The 21,820-nt window shown below is 36.2% G+C and overlaps 3 protein-coding genes across 3 annotated transcripts in view; all 3 read right to left on the bottom strand.

Moving 5' to 3' along the window:
• Window positions 1-2,118: 2,118 nt before the first annotated feature.
• Window positions 2,119-9,656, bottom strand: LOC107697039 (transmembrane protein 106C-like). The gene is made up of 8 exons (XM_016497670.1): window positions 9,515-9,656; window positions 7,970-8,210; window positions 6,300-6,363; window positions 5,754-5,913; window positions 5,026-5,166; window positions 3,861-3,910; window positions 3,709-3,762; window positions 2,119-3,451 (listed from the first exon to the last, which is right to left on the bottom strand). The coding sequence occupies exons 2-8, from the start codon at window positions 8,172-8,174 to the stop codon at window positions 3,295-3,297; spliced, it is 831 nt and encodes a 276-aa protein (XP_016353156.1). The 5' UTR covers window positions 8,175-8,210; window positions 9,515-9,656; the 3' UTR covers window positions 2,119-3,294.
• A 3,170-nt stretch (window positions 9,657-12,826) lies between these two features.
• LOC107696973 (PTB domain-containing engulfment adapter protein 1) lies at window positions 12,827-18,001 on the bottom strand. The gene is made up of 9 exons (XM_016497553.1): window positions 17,969-18,001; window positions 17,618-17,684; window positions 17,208-17,279; window positions 17,004-17,099; window positions 16,776-16,913; window positions 14,719-14,823; window positions 14,164-14,223; window positions 13,675-13,747; window positions 12,827-13,243 (listed from the first exon to the last, which is right to left on the bottom strand). The coding sequence occupies exons 2-9, from the start codon at window positions 17,660-17,662 to the stop codon at window positions 13,194-13,196; spliced, it is 639 nt and encodes a 212-aa protein (XP_016353039.1). The 5' UTR covers window positions 17,663-17,684; window positions 17,969-18,001; the 3' UTR covers window positions 12,827-13,193.
• A 1,354-nt stretch (window positions 18,002-19,355) lies between these two features.
• LOC107696950 (E3 ubiquitin/ISG15 ligase TRIM25-like) overlaps window positions 19,356-21,820 on the bottom strand; it is a 6,909-nt gene continuing 4,444 nt past the window's right edge. Inside the window, exon 3 of the mRNA XM_016497521.1 lies at window positions 19,356-20,237. Within this exon, the coding sequence (XP_016353007.1) occupies window positions 19,356-20,237 (882 nt within the window). The remainder of the gene's footprint in view (window positions 20,238-21,820) is intronic.

Raw genomic sequence — 21,820 nt, 5'->3', positions numbered from 1 at the left:
ATACACACACACATATATATATATATATATACACACACACATATAATATATATATATATAAATATATATAATAAAATGTAAATATAATATAATATATAAAAATGTATTAATAAATTCAATATATCTATTAAAAAAAATATATATATTAAAATTGAATACTATATTAATTATACATACTATTTTAGTATATTAAAATAGCACATTAAATACTGCAATTCTAAAAATTTTGATGTATTATATTTTTTATTAATATTTTAAGAATTAACAATTTTATTAACAATTATGTTAATTAATTTAACATCTTTGTAAATATATACACAAATATATACACATTACAATTGAACATTATTAAATATTATTTTAGGATAATAAAATAGTACATTAGTAAGTTGCTTTAGTTGCTTTGGATAAAAGCGTCTGCTAAATGACTAAATAAATAAATAAATATAACTTATAAAAAGGTTCAAATTCCTTAACTTGTGACTTTTGATGAGTATAAGTAATGCAAAAACATAAGTTAACCATATCATGAGTTACTGATCACATTTTTTTTTTCAGTGAATATATAAAACCACTCTTCTTTTTAAACACTGAAATGTCAGTGAACCATTTTAACTTCAGATTTACTTAAACAATAAACAATTGAATATACTGCATTTATTTGATCAACATGCAGTAAATAAAGTAATACAGTACAATATTACTGCAATTTAAAATAACTGTTTACTATTTTATTCATTTTTAAAACAGTTTATTTCTGCAATGCAAATCAGAATTTTCAGCAGTCATTATTATTATTTTTTTATAATTTTTTATAAAAATGCAGTTGTCTTTATTGTCACTTTGGATCCTTTCGGAATACAATGATTAATTTATTCTAAATGAATGAATGAATGAATGAATAAAAGGAAAAAAAATCTTACTGACCCAAACTATTGAATAGTGGTGTGTAGATAAAACTTTATCCATTACATATACATACATGTAACTGGTCTATTTGTGCTAATTATTGAATAATAATTGAAATAATAATAAAAATAATAATTGAATAACAACTTAAAACTATTATATGTGGTGTCCACCTGTAAAAAAAAATTCATTTTTTAATTTCATCATTATTTCTTTATAATAATTTATTTTCTTTATGAATTTATCAAATTATCATTAAGTGGTACCCAACACAAGCACAGTTGTTTTACACACACATAAATCAGCATTAGGCAGAGTGCAGTTAAAAGTCCCAGATCAGAGTCTTTAGCAGCCAGGACAACTTCTACATGCTGCACACACCATTAACATCCAAACAGAGAAGATGTTTGGAGATGTACCTGCAGCATCAGGCTGATAGGACTCAAAGGAGGTGAACTCACTGTCCCCTGAGGACACGAGGGACACGGGCTCCGCTTCAGCGTCCACGTCCTGCTCCGAGATGGTGCTCAACCTCCTCATCCCACTAACCACAGCTTCACTCATTCTGCACGCAAAACAAAATCATAGATGGAAATGAGAACAAATATTACAGCAAACGGACATGCTAAAGCAAGACATGGAGGGAAAAAAAATCACATTATACCTTGAGTGATTCCAGCAGCTGATACGAGCCTGTTAAGAACAGATGAGCTAAATACTTCAGTCGGATCTGAGCTTAACACGTGTCAACCAATAGTTTGGCTGTTAGGTCTAAAACTATGCCAGAACAAGATGTAAATGCTGCGCAGATGAATCTGCAGGGTATACAGGGCACTGGAAACAATAATGCGACTGACTTGAGCATGAGAAATAAGATATATCTATAGAATAGCCTGTGCTGAATGAATTATTAAACCCCATCCATGTGCAAAGAGTCTCTGGAGAGTTTCCAGCGTGGCTGCAGTTTTGTGAAATGGATTTCATCAGGGCTTTTGTTGCTGCATCATTTCAGTCATGGTTCTTTGGTTTTAATGCTACTAAAAAATTAACAAAAACTGAAAAAAAAAAAAAAAAAAAAAAGAGAGAAACGTCAGGCAGTATGCAAAGATTTGTCCTACTGAAGTGAAACTGATGGTTTACATTCAAAATGTTGAATATGGCATGTGGTAATTGTGAAAACGGTGGCTATGCAAAAATACAAACGTATTGACAAAAAAAAGTTTATTTTTCTTCGCAAACTCAAAACAAAAACTCCACTCAGCGTTTTTATTACCATCTTATTTTTCTCAGTTCATACAATGAAAAACACAATCAAATCTCAAGGAGATTAAATATAAAAATAGCAATAAATTATCCAAATGTGCAACTTCACGTAGAAACAAATGCCCTTCTTAAACATCTACAAAAAAAGGTACAAAAGCTGTCACTGCGGTGGTATTTGTTTTCCAAAAAGCACACCTTTGCACCTCTTTTACATGTAAACAAGCATATTGGTACTTTAAAGTTATATATTCGCACCAAACATGTACATATTAGTCCCTATATTAATACCTTTTGAAAGGGTACCAACCCAAGAATAGCTTTTGTACCTTTTTTTTCAGAGTCTAAACCAGTAATTTGATTCTCATGGTTGTCCACTGTCTAATACGTTGGTCTAAAAACTTGGTGAAAGCCCTAATGTTTGAGTGAGAACAAAACATCCTGCTATTGTACATCTAATGTCCTCAATCTCAGTTTTCATGGCATCACAGAAGCTAACCACTGTTTTGTAACAGTTCCCTCATTCTCAGTATCACACTGCAGTCTGAACACTTTTCACTTCACAACGAGAACATACACGCATGCTGATTTTAGTCTATGCATGTCATTTGTTCTGATACTTAGTCTTTGTGACTAATGGATGGATTTGAGTTGACTGATATTGCTGAATGTGTCACTTCAAAACCCATCGATCGGAGAAATTACTTTGCATTGCAGAGACAATTAGAGACATTTGCATGAGACTTAATCAAGAATGTATCAAATATTTCACAGAACAGCTCATACATCAAAACAAAGTATTTTAAAGTGCACCTCATCATTGACAATCCATTCATTAAATCTCCTTTTTTATCAATCACTGCAAAATTATATAACACCCTTATTAGACTATAGATTAACATTACAGCTCTTGAGATGGCAAAGACTTTAAACAGAGAGCTCTGTTTTTTATCACACCGTCATTATCTGTGCTGAGAAAACAATTCAAGCAATATCTTACATTACAGCTGCTCTGTTCAATGGGTTCAGTTTCAGTGCAGCACAAAATCTGGAGTCAAAATTGATGAAACTGAGCTGCCGTGGAGACTCAAACCGTATGATGATAAGCGACCGCCGGCCGATGCTTCACCTGAGCAGTTTCCCATTCTGAGGGAAGTGAGGTTTAGACCAAACCAGTCCTGAGGGCTGGTGGATGGTGGAGTTGGCGCCACAGTCGATGTAGCGGTAAGCTTCCAGTGTGTTCTGTGCCACCCGCACCATGTAGGAGGTTTTCACAGAGGTCCTGGGGTGTGTAAGAGAAGCGGTCAGGACCATTTCACGAAGAACTTAGAATAACACTCTACATACTCAAAAAAAGTTGTTTCTCGGAGGCAAAGCTGTTCTTAAGGACCACATTTAGTGTTGCTCGACAATTATTTCAGGAGAAATCCATGCAATCTGGAGTTGTACCTTTATGCTTCACTTCACCTCCAACTTTCAAATGTAGAACAACAGCAGAAGACAAAAGAGGATGTGAAAACGTAGTGATGAAAAACTCACTGCATAAACACCACGATGTTGTGGACCTTGATGCTTGCCATGGTGCAGAAGGCACTGAGAAAACAGCGAAAATATTTCAAAAACAGAAGATCAGATACACAGATTCATGAGGATCAGCTTGTTCATCCAAAGAGAACTGATTTGATACTCACTAAACGTAAGAGAGACTTCCTCCAATCTCCATACTGACAGTGAAGTTGGCCTGCATTAAAAAGCAACAGCACAACTACTATCCAACGTTTAACAATCGGTGTCTGTGTCATTTCTCCCACTTAAGGATTGTCTATAGTGTTCAAAAGTCTGGGGTCAGTAAGACTTTTTCTTTTTTTTTAAAGTGAGAAATGATTTCTTTACTCAGCAAAGACATATTAAATCGATTAGAAGTGACAGTACAGATATTTATAATGTTACAAAGGATGTCTATTCCAAATAAATGTTGTCCTTTTGAAATGTAAAGCTGAAATTTACTCACCCTCAGGCCATCCAAGATGTAGATGAGTTTGTTTCTTCGTAGAAACAGATGTGGAGAAATGTAGCATTCCGTCACTGTCTCAGCAATGGATGCTCTGTGAATCAGTGAATGGGTGCCGTCAGAATGAGTCCAAACAGCTGATAAAAACACCACAATAACCCACACCACTCCAGTCCATCAGTTAACATCTGGTTAATGAAAAGCACATGATGTTAACTGATGGACTGGAGTGGTGTGGATTATTGTGGTGTTTTTATCAGCTGTTTGGACTCATTCTGACGGCACCCATTCACTGCAGAGGAGCCATTGCTGAGCAAGTGATGTTAAATTTCTCCAAATCTGTTCAGATGAAGAAACAAACTCATCTTGAATAGCATGAGGCTGAGATTTTTTTTTTTTTTTGCGTGGACTATTCCTTTAAACCTTCTATTCAAAAAATCCTGAAGAAATGTATTAATGGTTCCACAAAAATATGAAGTAGCACAACTGTTTTCAATATTAATAATAATAATAATAAATGTTTCTTGAGCAGCAAATCAGCATATTAGAATAAGTTTCTGAAGGATCATGTGACACTGAAGACTGGAGTAATGATGCTGAAAATTCAGTTTTGCATCATAGAAATAAATGCCATTTTAATATATATTCAAAATAGACATAGAAAAAAATATTAAATTCTATTACATTTTTTATAATAATATGATAACATAATATTACTGTTTTTACTGTATTTTTGATCAAATAAATGCAGCCTTGGTGAGCAGAAGAGAGTTATTTCAAAAATCTGACCGAGCATCAACTTTTGAACAGTAGAAAACAGATGTTGGGCTCATCACTCATCACACCTGTCTCTGGCTGAGAGGTTGAATGTGGATGATGTTGTCTAGCTGTTGAGATCCGATGACTGTCTTCATGTAGAGCACCTGGCAGCTCACGCTGTCCACCCACATCGTGAAGAAATTAGAGTTGGTGAAGTTCAGAGAGCTCTGTAAAAAACAAAACAAAGCAAAACAAAACAAAGCAAAGCAAACAAAACAAAACAAAATTTTGTTTTCTGATGGGATTTCTTTACCATTTTCTTCTGGTAAATCCCTCAGTGGCCTCTGAAATCCTCAATAAAGCAAATAAAGCAAAGCAAAGCAAAACAAAACAAAACAAAACAAAACAAAACAAAACAAAACAAAAGCAAAGCAAAACAAAGCAAAAACAAACAGCATTCAGTACAGTTCAAAGCCAAAATTTGTGTTTCTTTAAATTATTTGTCTGACTGGAAGCCAATAATATTTTTTATTATTGCAATATTTTTGCACATAAAATGTTTTGATGTCCAATTTAACCATTCTAGACTGAAGCTGCATTGTGAACTCTATCCCGCCCCCCCCAGCATATTACACGATTCATTACATAAGTTATTACATATGAATATAATTTTATGAACAGGGACAGTTTTGATTCCATGTTATTTCCAAACAACAAGGCTTGAGAAGAAAGGCCTCGGGACAATTTAAACCAGTTTTTTTATTATTAATTAATCCATCATAAAAACTAAAAAAAGACATGTAACAGAAATCACCGTCATGTTGATGATCACTTTGCTGTTGTTACGGTCAAAATGCACAGTCACAGAGCGAATGCCATCATCAACAACCAGCACAGGACGTGGAAACAGGAAGAACGCCACCAAAAAAGACGCCAGTAGACACAAAATCACTGACAGCACCACATATAACTTCCTGCCAAGAGAAGAATTCACAGTTCACTTGAAAATGAAAATTCTGTCATCATTTGCTCACCCTCCAGTTGTTCCAAACCTGTATGAGTTTGCTGAGTCTGCTGAAGACACACACACACAAAATATTTTGAATAATGTGGGTAACCAAACACTTTCTGGTCCCCAATGACTTCCATAATATTTTGTTTCCATACTATGGAAGTCAACTCTTTGGTTTGAAAATATCTTCTTTTGTTTTCAACAGAAACTCACATTCCGGTTTGGAACAACTTGATGGTGTGCAGATGACATAATTTTCATTTTTAGGTGAACTATCCCGATTACAAACATCGAAAATGAACATCAAGACTGTTTCCAATAGAAAATGACCTGTGTGTGATAACTTACGTTCTCCTTGGCTGTAACCTTTGATCGCTGTAGGGGATCAGAGCAACCAACTCATTCATCTGCCCTGAAAGAGAGAGAAAAATAAATTGATTCAATCAGAAGTTCAGATAACATGTAGAATCACACCAAAGTGCATGTGGTCATCTACACAACCTCATGACCTCAATCAATAGCACAGATTATCTAGTGACTGGCTGCTTTTACACAACACCTTATAATGGATGTGATCATTGTGTAAAATTGTTTCAGAAAAGTAAAGACTTTAATATTTGGATATCCCTTCACTAAAGCAAGGATATGGAACGATATTCCGGACAATTTTCAAATAGAATAATACAGTTGCAAATGGATTTAGCTTTTTCATTTGAAATGTGGCAGTCACTGTGCGTTCGCGAAAATGCAAACGGTAATGCAGGATTTGCAATTGCATTTGGATTATGTCACAATTTATGCGTCCACATATTGAAAACGCAATTGAAAATACAATTTGCTATTCTATTTGAAAATTGTCCGGAATATCGTTCCATACAAGGAACCTAGTTCTTCAGAAATGAGAATTCATCAAGAATTACCACTGAAATTAATGGGAAATACAACGTAAATATAATAATTAGTGCTGTCAAACGATTAATCGCGATTAATCACATCCAAAATAACAGTTTTTGTTTACATAATATATGTATGTGTACTGTGTATATTTATTATGTATATATAAATACACACACATAGAGTGTATATATATGTGTGTGTGTATATATATATATATATTAATATTTACAAATACATTTACAGAGGACCGTGAAAGCAACCACTAACTCGTGTCTCTCTCATTTACTGCTAAGGTTAGTTAAATTAATTAAATGTCATATCAAACTGTAATTTACATGCTTTAATGTACAAATAATTTGTTTCAACTGATTATTTATTTTATTAATAATTTTAAGATGCTTATGTCATATAGAAGTTTATTCATGTATTCACCCGAGTAATTTATGCGTATTATTTACTTGAACTACATACCTGAGACACTAATTCAGACAGTTTTGTATAAGAATTAGAGCATTTCTGTACATATGGTTAAGGTTTCATATCGTTATTTGTTTATTTATTTATTGTGATTTGATTTAAGCATCTATACAGTGTGTATTATTTTTTTCCAACGTTTATCATTTTGTGATTCAAAGTGTCTTACTGACTCTGAAATACAAATGTGTATGTGTATTAAAAGACAACAAAGAGGACCGTGAAAGCAACCACTAACTCTTGTCTCTCTCATTTACTGCTAAGTTGATTACTGCTTACAGGGAGCTGTAACACATAATAAATATACAGAGTACACACACATATATTATGTAAATAAAAACCTTTATTTTGGATGCGATTAATTGCGATTAATCGTTTGACAGCACTAATAATAATAACAATAGAATAAATTGTGCAGATGCATTACACATTTTTTTGGGGAAAAAAAGCTCATCTGTCACGGTGTAAAAGTTTTTCCTAATATTGAGTGATTATAATAAAAGTCATTATAATACTGGGATCATTGACTTCGTGCATAAAACTTCTTTCGTCTGGTTTTCAAGTTGAAATGCGACCTGGACATGCTTTCACGAGATCCTTACTTTCATTACACTCAAATGTAAGATGTGTGTTTTTAACATCTGCACCTGATGGGATGCGTCCGGACCCCTGGCAGGTAGGACAGGTGATGCTATCTCGGCCTGTGAACTCCACATATGGGAACTGGGCGATGTCCTCCTGTCTGTCCAGACCGTCTAGAGAGTCATCCCCACCCATCAGAGAGCCCTTGTGACCAGGCCTGCTGTGACGGGACAGGAGCGAGCGGCCGTGCCGGCACACAGATGCACCCATGAGAAGCACAAACCAACTCCAGCCTGATACCAGCGACTACAGACAGATGAACACCAGTGAGTGCATATATACAAGCAGTGTTGGGGAGTAACTACTTACATGTAACAGAATTACATTTTAAGGTGTCCTTGTTACAGTGTAATTATACATTTAAGTGCTGAGTAATATTAATTAACTACATGTACTTACTATATGTTTAGGGTTTGGCTTAGGGTTACTTGCATGTAATTATGCATAATGTATTGTTATTATAATAGCAATAACATGTAACATGTGTAACAAGGACACCTTAAAATAAAGTGTTACCCAAAATAAATGTATTGTAGTCAGTTACTGAGAACAAAAGTGTAATTACATTACAGTTACTTCTGAAAATGTTAACGATTACAAAGGGGGTTACATCTGAATTTTTCCCACACATACAGATTTAATTGATTTCTTTCCCAAAATGCACTGACTGCTCTAAAATATATGAGACACCAATGTTTCAGGAGTTTAGGACACAGAATAGGACACATGCTTACTCGATACCTGTTTTATGTATATATGCTTTATTTTTTAAGATTAACTGCTTTTTTCCAAACAGTACCATAGCTATTAAACTATTTCTTGTTATGATTTTAAATCTGTATTTAACCTCAGAACGATCTCAGAGTAAGAAGAGCCGCTAAAGTCTGATTTTATGGTGGCTGTGCTTTAAAATTAAATTACTATAATCTTAATTCAAGCGATGAAGGATTCTGAAAGTCTGACCGTAATCAGTGTTGAGTAGTGCTGTAAGGTTAACCCTGCCTGCTTTAAATGTTAATGCGATTATAGAAATGTATAAAAGTAATCAAAAAGTAACCAAATGTAATCAGTTACATTACTTTAATAATAAATAATAAATACATTTTAAGTAGGGTAATTTATGTAATCTGTAACCTATTACATTTCCAAAGTAACCTTCCCAACACTGTATACAAGTAATCCAAAAGTAGTCCAAAAGTAGTCAGAATACATTACCTAAAATGAGTAATCTAGATTACATTACTAACTAACTTACATTTGTCATTTGTATTCAGTAAAAGACTACAATGTAAACCAACCAGCACTCTCTCACTCTCTCACTCTCTCTCTCTCTCTCTCTCTATATATATATAATAAACACCTTGTCTGGTTCAGCCCAGTCTATTATATGTTCAGCTGACTGTAGCAACTTTATTCAACTGTACACGTTGTCAAACTACCGGTATGCATTAGGAAAATATAGTTTCAATGAGCTTGCTTTTGGAAACGTTACATTTTGATTACTTGTCAGTTTGAGGTCAAGCTCGTGAGACTGAAAAAGCATCGCTTACCTTTAAGCTGTAACGTTACAGACACACAGATATCAGTGCTGCTGCGGTTTGAGTCCTCTCAGTCCGCTGAGGGTCATTTGTTTGTGTTTGTGTCTCTCTCCGTCTCTGCTCTGAAGTCAGTGATCAATAGATCGACTCTCTACTGCCATCTGCCGCTCTGGAGATCAACTGCATAAGGGATAATAGCCACCTTTTTCTTCAACGCGGAAGTAAGTAAGCCTATGGGTGAGACTTCCGGTTCCTTACCCGCTATAGGTAAATAACGAGGAGAATAACAACGTGCAGTAAACGGTAAAACTGTTTGCACTACAAACCAGTGTGTTCATAATTAAGATAATACATTCAAATATGATAAGACACACAAACCTTCAATATCAAGCAGCAAAACTAACTGTTTTGTTCAGCTATAATTAAGACAACACATTCGAATAATATGGTAAGACACAACAATTGTTAATATCAAGCAGCAAAATGAGCCATTCTGTACAGCTAAAAATAGCTGGACTCAGATGAGACCGGAAGCCAGACCCATAGAATTTACAAATGGCCACGCCCATTTTTACGACAAGAAAAAGATAGATACGATCAACGTGTCATAATCGGAAAATAAGCTTCGGGCCTTCGGCTACTTATTGAACAAACAATAAATGGTAGTAGCGTCGCTAAAAGTAACGAAGCTATTTTCTAGTGATGGCTGTTTTCAAAGTCCTGCTTCGTGAAGCTTCGAAACCTTTGTGAATTGTTTGTTTCGAACAAGTGTTTCAGAGCGTGTATCAACTGCCAAAGTCACGTGATTTCAGCGGGCTCACACTGTGCGATTTTTAAAAGTCCTTAAAGGGATAGTTCACCCAAAAATGACAATTCTGTCATTAGCAAGGAGATCGGTAAAATAATCAATGTGACATCAGGGGTTCAACCGTAATTTTACGAAGCTACGAGAATCTACTACGTCACCTCCGCGTCACCCTGGCGCCATTTTGGAGAATATCCACTGAACGTAAACAGCGTATGCTGTTCTGTGTCAGCTGCGTCGTGCAGATACGTTGTTTACGTTCAGATCAAAGCGCAAACAACGTAGAAAACTACGTTGTTTGCACTTTGATCTGAATGTAAACAATGTATCCAGGAGACAAATTGTTGAATAAAGTAGTTTTTGACACTAGAGGCTACAGTCTTTAGCCTCCTTGTTAGTGCGTCCGCCTCCCATGCCGAAATGAGACACTGAAGGTTGTGTGCTACAGTGATTTTGGTAATCGGTGTTGATAGAAGAGCCTAATAACATTTATTTCTTTACAGTAAGCAGCACTTGGTTAGATATGTATATGTAAGTCAAATATCTGTTTTGTAGATGGGTCATTACTCGAAGTCAGAGCCTTTTGCATCCCTCAGAAATAATCAAACATAGATTTGATATAACAACAAATAAGTGTGCAATTTAAAAACAAAGCAATACTATGTATGCTTTCATCAATATTACATAAAAAAAGTCAATTAAATATTAATTTATATAATAATAATAATTGGCCTGTCCCTCACTATGATTTTTCTTTTTCAGAAGGACTTTTAATTTGCTAAATGAAGGCAAAATTATATAAAAATCACATTTGCACATTGTTCTAAATGTAGTCTCATTGTTAAACAATGTTTTTGGCATAATTATGCATTTTTTTCTATAAAATTTAAATCGTTTTATTGGTGTCCCCAAACATCATGCAATGTCAATCCTGTTACCATTTTTAAAATGTAAATTTAAACAATTGTTTCTTACATTTAATATAATCAATACCTACAAGTAAAATTCTTTCAAAGTGTACAATATGTGCTTTTGTGAACTTATCAATTAGCAAATTAGTTTGAAATCGTCAAACCTGTTACTGTCAATCTGTTACTTTTTAGAGTAACAGGTTTTGACATGTGGGTAACAGGGATGATATTGATTAGGGTTGACCTTGTTTTTAAAGATTGTCTGTGTAAAATTAAAACATTTTAAAGGTCACCCTCTGTATATTATTGAGCTAATATGCTTATATCATTCAGTGGCATATGAGTTCTAATTAAACTATAGTATCTAGTAACGCTTGTGTCGGTAACAGGGTTGACAAAAATACCAAAACATGAGGTAGAAAAATAGTCATAAAATAATAAATTACATAGCCTGAGATGGCACAATATAATTTCTTGTCATTTTAAGGGGTCTCCATTTCATGGATATTTAAAAAATATTGATTAAACTTATTTTATTTTTCAATTTTGTCCCAGTGGAAAAGGCACCGATTTCATGGAATGACCCAGTAGTTAAAAGTCTCTTATTGGCAAGTTTAGACAAGCCTCCATAAAACAAACAAAACAAGCCCTGCAAATTAATAAAAGATCACATAACAGGCACGCCATTTTAACGGTATTTGATGATTTTTAATTGCATTTAATATATTATATTTTCAATTAAACGAATCCTTTCAATGATTTTCCAATCCTTCCAAAAGGTTCATGCAGCTTTTCAGTAATGACGTTATTTTATTGACGAAGCAGTGAAACTACCACTAATAGTGGGGTCATGTTTCAGGAATTTCAGTCATGTTTGTATATCTCTGGCAGACAAAGCAAGAGTGATCCAAATGGGAAAAAAATTGGTCTTTTCTTCTTCTTCTTACTAGTTTTTTTTATTCGCGGCTCACAACCACAAATTGAGCATTACCGCCATCTACTGATGCAATGGATCAGAGACTTGAATCCCCTTTTCCCCAGACCTATCAGGAAAAATTGGTCTTTTGAATCGTTTATCTTATCAACCGGTATGAATCATAAATGACTCGTTCATTCAACTGAATCAGTTGTGCGGTTCTAAAAGTCTTAAGACGCGCATTCATCAGCTTCAGTGTAGTACTAACTTATACACCTACCTTATACTTCACCGATAGTGGGGTACCGTAGCCATACTTTACCAATTGTATAAGATTAACAGAAAGATATATATGAACAATAAACTATTTTTATGTGTGTACTCCGCAGTCAGATGATAAAACTGCCTCCCACAATGTACGAACACGTTATTCAGGTGAGGTTCACAGTTAAAGTTAGCACTCCATTAACACAACCATGAACAAAATACACTTCATATATCTCTCACAGCACCAATTATTGTATATTTTTCTGGAAAAATATGCATTATATACAAAATACAGTATGAAGTTAGCTTCCACTTAATCTAATGTTAAGAAGATGTTCAGTTAGCTAAACGTTTTTGTCATTCCCACATTAAAAAAGTAGCTACTTCAAATGTAATGTACAATATTACTCTGTAGCCCACCTCAGTATTAATGTTTTTAATGGTTTTGCAATAGAATTATAGCAATTAAAGTACATATATTGCATTAATATGATTATGTGAGGTTACACACGCCTACTGTAAACCAATGCTAGCTGTCAGCAGGATAAAAAAGTCATGTAATTGAGTTAGAAACAACTGCCTTATACCAACAAAAAACATACATGTTTGTTTACAGATCTTTCAGATTCTTAAATATCTCCTTTTTTAATAATTATGTTTTTTTGATGTTCTTAGGAATGTGTTGAAGTGTCTAAAGGAGCTCAGTGTTAATCACATCTGCTGGAGATGTTGGTGGTATTTTAGGAGTCAGTATCGTTTCTTGAACATTTATCTGACTTCATATGTTTCCTCTTAGAAGTTCCTGTGCAAAGGAGTCTTGTCATCTTCAGAAAAGAATCTCACTGGAAAAAAATGAGACAAATTAAAAGCCTGGCTGCATATCACCAACACATCATCTTAGCAATGCCAACTTATGGTGAGGAATTTCTTGAAAAGACGAGCAAAACCATGACAAAACATGGTGGGATTCCTCTCACACATGAAAAACATTTCATACATTCAGAGTAAATAATGTCTAAATTCTACAGTTATGGTACAAACCATTACAAACAGCGGGAAAAAGAAGTCCTCACAAGGATATGCATATATATATATATATACACACTGAACAAAATTATAAACGCAACACTTTTGTTTTTGCCCCCATTTTTCATGAGCTGAACTCAAAGATCTAAGACTTTTTCTATGTACACAAAAGGCCTTGTTCAGTATATATATATATATATATATATATATATATATATACGGATGGTGTTGTGTGTTGTGTACATACCCTGTCCTGATCGAGATGAGATTTGATCAAGATCAGACTCATTTTCATAAATGCCCTGGTCTCCACCAGCGTTCTGCAAGATAAATATCGGTGTTCACAGAGAACACCAGTGCTGCTTGTGATGAATTCAATACTGTATACTCAATATTACAAATATCTGTACACAAAATTCTTTCTTACATTAAAGTGTTATTTTCTTATCTAGATAAGAAAGTCTCTTAATATATATTATATTCTTCATTCTGGTCACTAAGAAAAAGTGTCTTCAAAATATACATTAGTGCTCTAAGGAAGTCGTGCAGGTTCAGAAAGATGTATGGGTGAGTAAATGATTTTGATTGTTGACTGAATTATTCTCTTCAGCAGTACATTGATCAAATACAGGATACACTTTAGATAAGTGTGTGCTACTGTGCCTGTGTGGTTAAACACGCTTTTGTATGTGTTTTGTGGCATTACTGTAGGCTCATAGCCTGACACATAACCCACTTCTCCACTGGCTTGCAGTCTCCTCTTCAGCTCGGCATTCTCTCGCTCCAGCACCTTATTCTGAACAGGAGAGGGAGATATTAGATGATTTAGGCATTTAAACAGACACTCTTCAATCAAAGCCACTGTGTTCTAACCAAGTCCAACCTAATGTCTCAGAGATTCTCTTTTTAAAAAAAGACAACCTTTCCGTTTGCACGATTGGACAAAGCAGTAATGGTCAACAGCTTGGGTCACGACTCATCATGTGCGCCTTGTAGCCATCTTTTAGCGTTTTATTATGACTGTGTGAGTCGCTGTTTGCAGGTACAAGTTTATATGTCATGCCCTAAAATGAATAATGCCTCACAAATGTCAGATTTTTTATAATTCTATTTTTAGTTTCGTTTTCTATCTATTCTCCAGTCACTCCAAATATAACTCATATTAAACTGTACAGTAAAGAGATGCTTTGATTGTGTGCCACTTCATCTTGTCATGTGGTGTTAAGCCGCAGTAAATGTGTGTGCTGAGCTTCAGGTGTTTCTGTCATGTGTTCTGTATGATGACGGTTACCTTGTGTCTCAGGGCCTCCACCACCAGGTCACGATCGCCTTGCAGACTTTCATCCTGCTTATGAGCCCGAAAGGTGTCACCAATGATAGACACCAGCAGATGGGACTGACAGAAAGAAAAACAACGCAGATCAACTCGAAAAAGATTTGAAGGTAAGATTTAACATTGCAACAATGTTTATGTAAGGTGCCGTTGTGTGTGGCACGCCGTCTGCTGCTCTCTTTCTCATTTTTACATTTGATGATTTGCCTGTCCCTACTAATTACTTGTAAGCTTTTCTCCTCTATTTTATCTCATTCCATAGGTTTTTATTTTTATTGTTCCTCTACCATTTAAATGCTTTATGTATTTTTATTGTCTGTTTTCTTTTAGCTTTTTTAAAGCACTTTGGTCAACACCAGTTGTTTTTAAATGTGCTATATAAATAAACTTGTATTTTATTGTATTGTAGCAATGTAAGTTTATGAGAGATTTTCTAAGTTTATTAATAAAAGCAATTACAATTAAGGAAACAATTCATATTAAAACGTACTAATGAAGTGTATAAAACTTTTCTTTCAGGGATCTGAATTAATTGCAGGAAATTGTGGAGAAGAAGAAGAAGACTTTTCAAACCAGAGATTTGATGTGCTTTGAAAAAAGTTTATCATGCTGACCAAGTCTGCACTTATTTGATAAAAAATACAGTAATATTGTGAAATATTATTACAATTAATAAGAACATTTTTCTGTTTTAATATATTGTAAACTGTAATTTATTGCTGTGATCAAAGCTGAATTTTCAGCATCATTACTCCAGTCTTCAGTGTCGCACGATCCTTGAGAAAACAGTCTAATATGCTGATTTGTTGCTGAAGAAACTTTTTCATAGCTCAAACAATAAAGCATGCACTAGCAACACCAGGGTCATGGTGTTCAATATAAAATGTGCACCTTGAATGCAATGTAGGTTACTTTAGATTTTTCATGGTTTGAGTTAAAAACAGCACTTTATGATTCTATTATTGTCATTTTTATTGCTATTATTAAACTTGACAAACACTTTTAGAGATTTACAGTCTGTCCCTGTTCAAGGAGATGGAGCTGTACTTGGGTGTCTATTGCCTACATAGAAAATAGTTGCCCTGCAGCATTACCAAGGCAAGTCATTTCACTCGGTATAGAAATGCCACTCAAGACAATCGATGGAATTGACCCTTTGCTAAGACCTGCCCCCCTTAGTTACTGTGTCCGACAAGCCATTGTGCTCTCATGCCACACATCATGTTCCCACACATTGAAAAAACATCGCGAAGCAAAGAGGAAACTGACAATACGCCGACAGACAAAACAGAGCAGGTTACTTCTGGTGTGAAACATGGTCTCAGCTTTCAAATTTTGTCATTTGTGTAAGAAATTCAAACAATAAATACCGTTTTGTGGCTCTTTAATGTGTCGTGACATATCACTCAGTTAAAGCGGCCGGCACGTGAACTGATAATCTCTTCCTCTTCACTAGTTATAGCTTGAAATAAACATGAATGAACATCAGAGGGTATCTTGTTTCAACCGCAGAAAGACGTCTATATACACACTGTTTTTCAAGTTCAATTCCACTGACGTTAATCTACTCTCCTGTCTGATTTATTTGTCGGACAAAATGGTCAAAATGGTTACGATTGGTCAGATCGGCTGCCAATCAATCTCCCGGCAAAGGGTCAATTGATTTGTCATTTACTTTACATCAAAACAGGGTCAGCGTCATTACCTAGCTGTTGTCGGTACCCAATTTTACAGAGGGAAAAGTAAACGTCAAGACTTATTCAAAAATGGAGGAATTGACTCTTTTGGACTCGACTGCGAGTACATTTTCTTTGTATGACCAACATTTTTGCTACTGACTTGCCTTTAAAACAGTTCAAGTGGTTTCCATAGACTCCCAGGCAGGGGAGGCAGCAGAACAATAAGAAGGCTCTGAAAACTATAGGGGCTTCACAATTTTGAATGTAAATGGAAAATAGTGAACTAAAAGCATCATGCATATCAAATGTGATGCATCTAGGATTTCCAGAACTCACAAACGTCTTGCTCTGGAAGATGTAGCAGTGGTACATGTTCGCCGCTGGGTGTCTGGCCACAAAGCCGAGTATTTTGGGCTGAGTCGGATGTACTGCGCAGAAAGAAACAGAGGGCAGAGCGCAGGAGTACAGCATGAACTGAGAAAACGAGAGGGAGACAGTGAATGACGGTTATTCTCCATCGTACACATCACTGTCTGAGCTTGAGTACATAGTCCTCCGTCACACCTTAGTTTTATGCTCTAGAATGTCAATAGCACTTCTTGTCAGAAACAGATGTACGTTAGTTTTCTTAATTTTCTCATCCTTTTCTATGTTTGGATCCTAAAAGGGAAGGAAAGTGATAATAATGGGACACAGGACAAAAGATCAAGTTATATAATATCTCTATCTCTAATGACTACAGTAGAGTGACATTTATGGTTTTATCACCTGTAGGGCTTGTACTGCATCTGTCAGAATCTGCATCCCACCTGGACGGACCACCTGCATACGACCCAAAAACTACACACAACCCCATACGTGAGTGAGTAACAGCAGTTTTGATAACAAATCACATTAAGAGCATTATTTAGTAAATGACACAACATTGTTGTCAATTAGACCATTTAGAAACAACATGCCTTAATGCAGTGGCTCCCAACCCTGGTCCTGGAGGCACACCAACACTGCACATTTAGCATGTTTCCTTTCTCTGACACACCAATTTCAGGTCTTGAAGTCTCTACTAATGAGCTGATGACCTGAATCAGGTGTGTTTGATTAAGGAGACATGCGAAAAGTGCAGTGTTGGGGTGCCTCCAGGACCAGGGTTGGGAACCACTGCCTTAATTGATACTCACTTTAACTGAAAAGTATATTTCGCTATCGTCATCTATGTCACTCATTTTCACCACTATCCTCTAGCGTCTGTTTAAAAATGACAAAATACACAAGGCAAAATGACATATTTCAAATAGTTTAATAAAGCAATGACACACTGTGGCCTAAAATATTTGGACTTTTCTGGCACACTTTAAAATGCCTTAACATTACATAACAAAATAACAAACCAATTTGGATTTGCAAATATGCTACACAAACTTTTCACAGAACTAACTTCCCTTTTATCAGTATATAACACAAATCAGAAAGCACAAAAATGTTACTTATCCAAAACTGGATCACACATAAGAAATAGTTTATGCACTTACGTTTGGATGAGAACTTCGTATCGCTGAGGTGATGTTCTCTTCCTCGGTCTTTCAGGGTTAAAGTCGTATGATGTTAATGGTTAACTGTAAAATGTCGTTTCTTTATGGCACATCAGGCCTGATAACAAGTCAGCTATTACCATCTAATATATTACCATTGTTATGTCATATCTGTCTTTGAACATGTTATGTAGCCTGACGGACAAGTTAAAGAAACACTTGCACTAATTATTGTTTCAGTTTAATATTTGAAATTTATGCTATAACCATGTGTGCAAGTGAGGATAACTGATCAGAAAGACATTTTATACAGATTAAGAACAAGTTGGCTCTAACCAGTATATGGTGCTGTTGTAGATGTGTTGACAATTAATAAATGGAAAAAAAAAATCTTACAGAATGAGTTTACAAGTTATAACCATTCAAGTGATGTAGGTTTGGCAGATCAAATTAATTTAAATAATCCTGAACATGTAATAAAGCAATGAATCGCATTAATTCAAGAACCTCAAGTAATCAGCTGATACATAACGTATATTTTGTACATCCAGTAATGTCGGTGTATAACATACCCTCTACATATATTGAGATTTATTGTCAAAGAAAAAATGCAAACAGAGACTTTTTTGGGGATGAATTATGTCAGGTCAGACTGATTTGAGTCAAAGCTATTTAAATGATGTGATAAGGAAGTGTGAACAAGTATTTCTTGTTTTACAGGACAAGCTGATGTACATTTGCTTTTATTTCTGTTCAGTGTGAAAGCATATACAGACCATGGTATACACAGAGAACTTTGCTGCAGGTGTTTTTGCATATTTTGTAAAACTTAATCTAATCTGCAAAACAGCACATATGCCCCTGAAGAATGTTGTTCGTTAGCATGCGTGTTAATGTACTCATCATGTGCATGCATAGTTTGCATTCTTTTACTGTCACTTTTACTGGCATTACCATTTGTTCAAGTGAAACTGCAAGCAAAACTCTTATGACATACCTCGAAAGCACTGATAATGTTCATGCTCTTTAAGAGCGTCTGAATTTGATTATTTCCCAGAGACAGAAAGATCTGACTTCTGGATAAAACGCACTATGTACAGTCTACTTTCTTAAAAGGCCAAAGAAACTAGACTTTAAGTAACATTTAAACAAAACCCATTCAGTTTCTCCTATTTTTAGCTGTATGCCAATACTTGTAGGTGTTGCACAAACATTTCATTCACAGTTTAAAAGAAGTCAATTTGAAATTATGTTTGCTTTGCTCTGGTATATATGACTGTTCCAGAAGCATCATGCCCATTGAAACTGAGGCATAATAATGCATAAAGAATGTAATAAGGACAAAGAGAATGAAGCAAGAGTGAAAATTAAAGCATGCTGGTGTCAGTCAAACTCCACTCAGAAGGGTTATCCATGACTCCTCCGAAGTAGAGTGGATCGCGAACGCAGGGTATACTGTGTCCTTGAACATGGCACTAAATGTATGAAGGTGCTGCCTTCGCCCTCCTTGACCTGAGCTGTGGAATGCAATAGTTCCTCCTTCGTAATCCAGGGTCACTTCGACCTTCTTTGGTGGCATGACCAGCCCTTCACCTATGGCCACATTAGCCGAGTCATAGCACGCCGTCAGCTTCTTGCTTTTCCACTGCAGCCTCCAGGAACTGGTGTTATGCCCCAGCCTGCTGTGGTCACCTTTACGTGGGATGTTTTTATAGCACAGTCCCAGAGACCACATACACCCAGGACCAACCTCCACTGCCCACATGTGAACTCCTGTGGAGAAACCCTGGGTGCACATGACCTGAGTGGCCGTAGAGAAGCGTTCGCTCTGATCTCCAGCGGTGCTGCTCTTAACTCCGGCACACTGCTTGACTGTTTTGAGATCGCTGGACAGCAGAAGGCTAGGATGGGCCGTGGCTGGGTTGAAGGTCAGGTCTAGAGGGTTCATCATGCCATGGAGGTACTCCAACAGAAGACTCATCTCAGAACGGAAGGCGTCTGTACGTAGGATCGAGCGCAGCTGCTTGGCATTGGAAGACTCTTGGGAAGGTAGAGCAGGAATGGTGACGTTAGCAGCCTGGCGGACCCTTGCTTCGACGTTGAGGTAGTTCTGGATGAAGAGAAACTCTGAGGATTGAGAGATAACCTCACCGGTGCACTTTTGGGCTTCCTGCAGCTGGTGTAGACAACCCTCCAAGTCGCATAGATTGGCCTGCCAACTTTTGTCCCGAGAATGAAGCTCGTCGTTCATCACAGTGCTCATACGACTCTTAAAACATCACATATAAACAGCGTTAATGTGCTTTACCACAACATAACTGTATGTCATCAGCACTGGTGTAGATCTGTTGCTCTTGACATAAGTGATGGTGACATTTCTTTGGCATGACTACTAAGACCTACCCAGGCTCATTGGAAATATGTGCCTCAATCTGCATTTCTGCAAAACTCAAAAAACCTATACGTACAAATCGCTGCAGTTTCCAGTTGAAATTGTCAAACTCTGACAACTTTTATTCCTTTCCACGCAAAATATGTTTTACAGGGCCAGAGTTTCGATTAAGAAAGCATAATTTAGCACAATTCATCGCGAAATATGGTGTTATGACTTCAAAACAAGTTTACATGCTGTGACATTTGAAAAATTATACTTTTGAATGTTAGTGATACTTTTGAACTTCATATGTGTGGGTTTTCTAATGTAGTAGGTTTGCTTGGTAGCTCATGCGATACAGTGTTGCATTTGCGAGGTGAAGCACTCCAGTATGAATCCCATTTTCCAACACGGTAGAGCCTTAACTGTTGGCGACACTCACCAGACATTTGAATTCTGAACCGTGCAATACGTACCTGAAGCAATGCAGGTACCAACGTACTAAAAACGGTCACTTATTGAAAGCGAGTTTTAGCTCCACTCACTGGACATTTCACTTTGAAGCTGCCGTGAACCGTGCAGTGAGGTATCGGTGTTAATGAAATGTCAACTTTAAAACCCGTTTCCACCGCAGGAACTTTCCCCAGGAACTATAGGGACTTTGGGCCGGTACTCGGTGTGTTTCCACCGCAGGAACCAGGATCTAAATAAAGTACCGGGTAAAAATTTGGCCCTCAAAAAGTCCCTGCTTGCGAGGTAGTACTTTTTCAAAGGTCAGGAACTTTCGGGGGCGGGACTTGGGTGCTGAACATGCTGATTGGTTGAGTTCACGCGGAATTGTATTTCAACCACCATTTATTTGCATATTTAAAAAAAATATATTACTGTTATTGTGTCATGAAATGTAGTTTTAAGAGTATTTCAGGCGAGAATGTAGTTGTTTAAAACTCAAATATGCTGTTTATTTATAAAGGCAGCGTCTATTTGAAAATTTTACTCCTCCGATTTTGGAGACGTGAGCTCCAGGCGATCTCCAGGTGTTCAGTGCTCATGTATCCCACTGAGAGCAGCCTCAACTCGGCTAGTCCTTCTGACATTTGCCGCTGGGTCTGATGTCTCTGTAGTGGTTAAACATGAGATATCATTTGTTTTGGGTAAATCTAACAGGTAATCTTTGGTTTTTATTCTGTTATTCTATTAAAGGTGGGGTATGTATTTTTTCAAAAACACTTTAGAAAACTGAGTCGGGCCGAGTAGCAAAACAAACTTGTAGCCAATCAGCAGTAAGGGGCTTGTCTACTCATGATGCAGAGGAGAGAGCACTCAGTGCACAAGATGGACATTAGCCGAACCAAGCTGAGCGACAGAAAGATAGAGATGACAGATAAAAAAACAAAAGAGGAAAACGTCTGCAGAACAAAAGAAGGCTTACGATAAGGCAAGAAGTAGGACCCGTGTAAATATCGGATCAGCTTTCC

This window comes from Sinocyclocheilus anshuiensis, unplaced genomic scaffold (genome assembly GCF_001515605.1).
Source record: "Sinocyclocheilus anshuiensis isolate Anshui unplaced genomic scaffold, SAMN03320099.WGS_v1.1 scaffold130, whole genome shotgun sequence".
NCBI lineage: Eukaryota > Metazoa > Chordata > Actinopteri > Cypriniformes > Cyprinidae > Sinocyclocheilus > Sinocyclocheilus anshuiensis.
Note: the sequence above shows the minus strand (reverse complement) of the source record. Positions and strands in the feature narration are given on the sequence as shown.

Excerpts from the sequence above, each read along its gene's own strand:
- LOC107697039 (XM_016497670.1), bottom strand. The coding sequence starts at position 8,174 with ATGGGTGCATCTGTGTGCCGGCACGGCCGCTCGCTCCTGTCCCGTCAC. Across the intron at positions 5,914-6,299 it reads AGGTTACAGCCAAGGAGAAC|GAAGTTATATGTGGTGCTGT; the intron begins GTAAGTTATCAC and ends TTCTCTTGGCAG. Across the intron at positions 3,763-3,860 it reads GGAAGTCTCTCTTACGTTTA|TGCCTTCTGCACCATGGCAA; the intron begins GTGAGTATCAAA and ends CTGTTTTCTCAG.
- LOC107696973 (XM_016497553.1), bottom strand. The coding sequence starts at position 17,662 with ATGAGTGACATAGATGACGATAGCGAAATATACTTTTCAGTTAAA. Across the intron at positions 17,280-17,617 it reads AAATATACTTTTCAGTTAAA|TTTTTGGGTCGTATGCAGGT; the intron begins GTGAGTATCAAT and ends GGTTGTGTGTAG. Across the intron at positions 14,224-14,718 it reads TGGAGGCCCTGAGACACAAG|AATAAGGTGCTGGAGCGAGA; the intron begins GTAACCGTCATC and ends TCTCCTGTTCAG.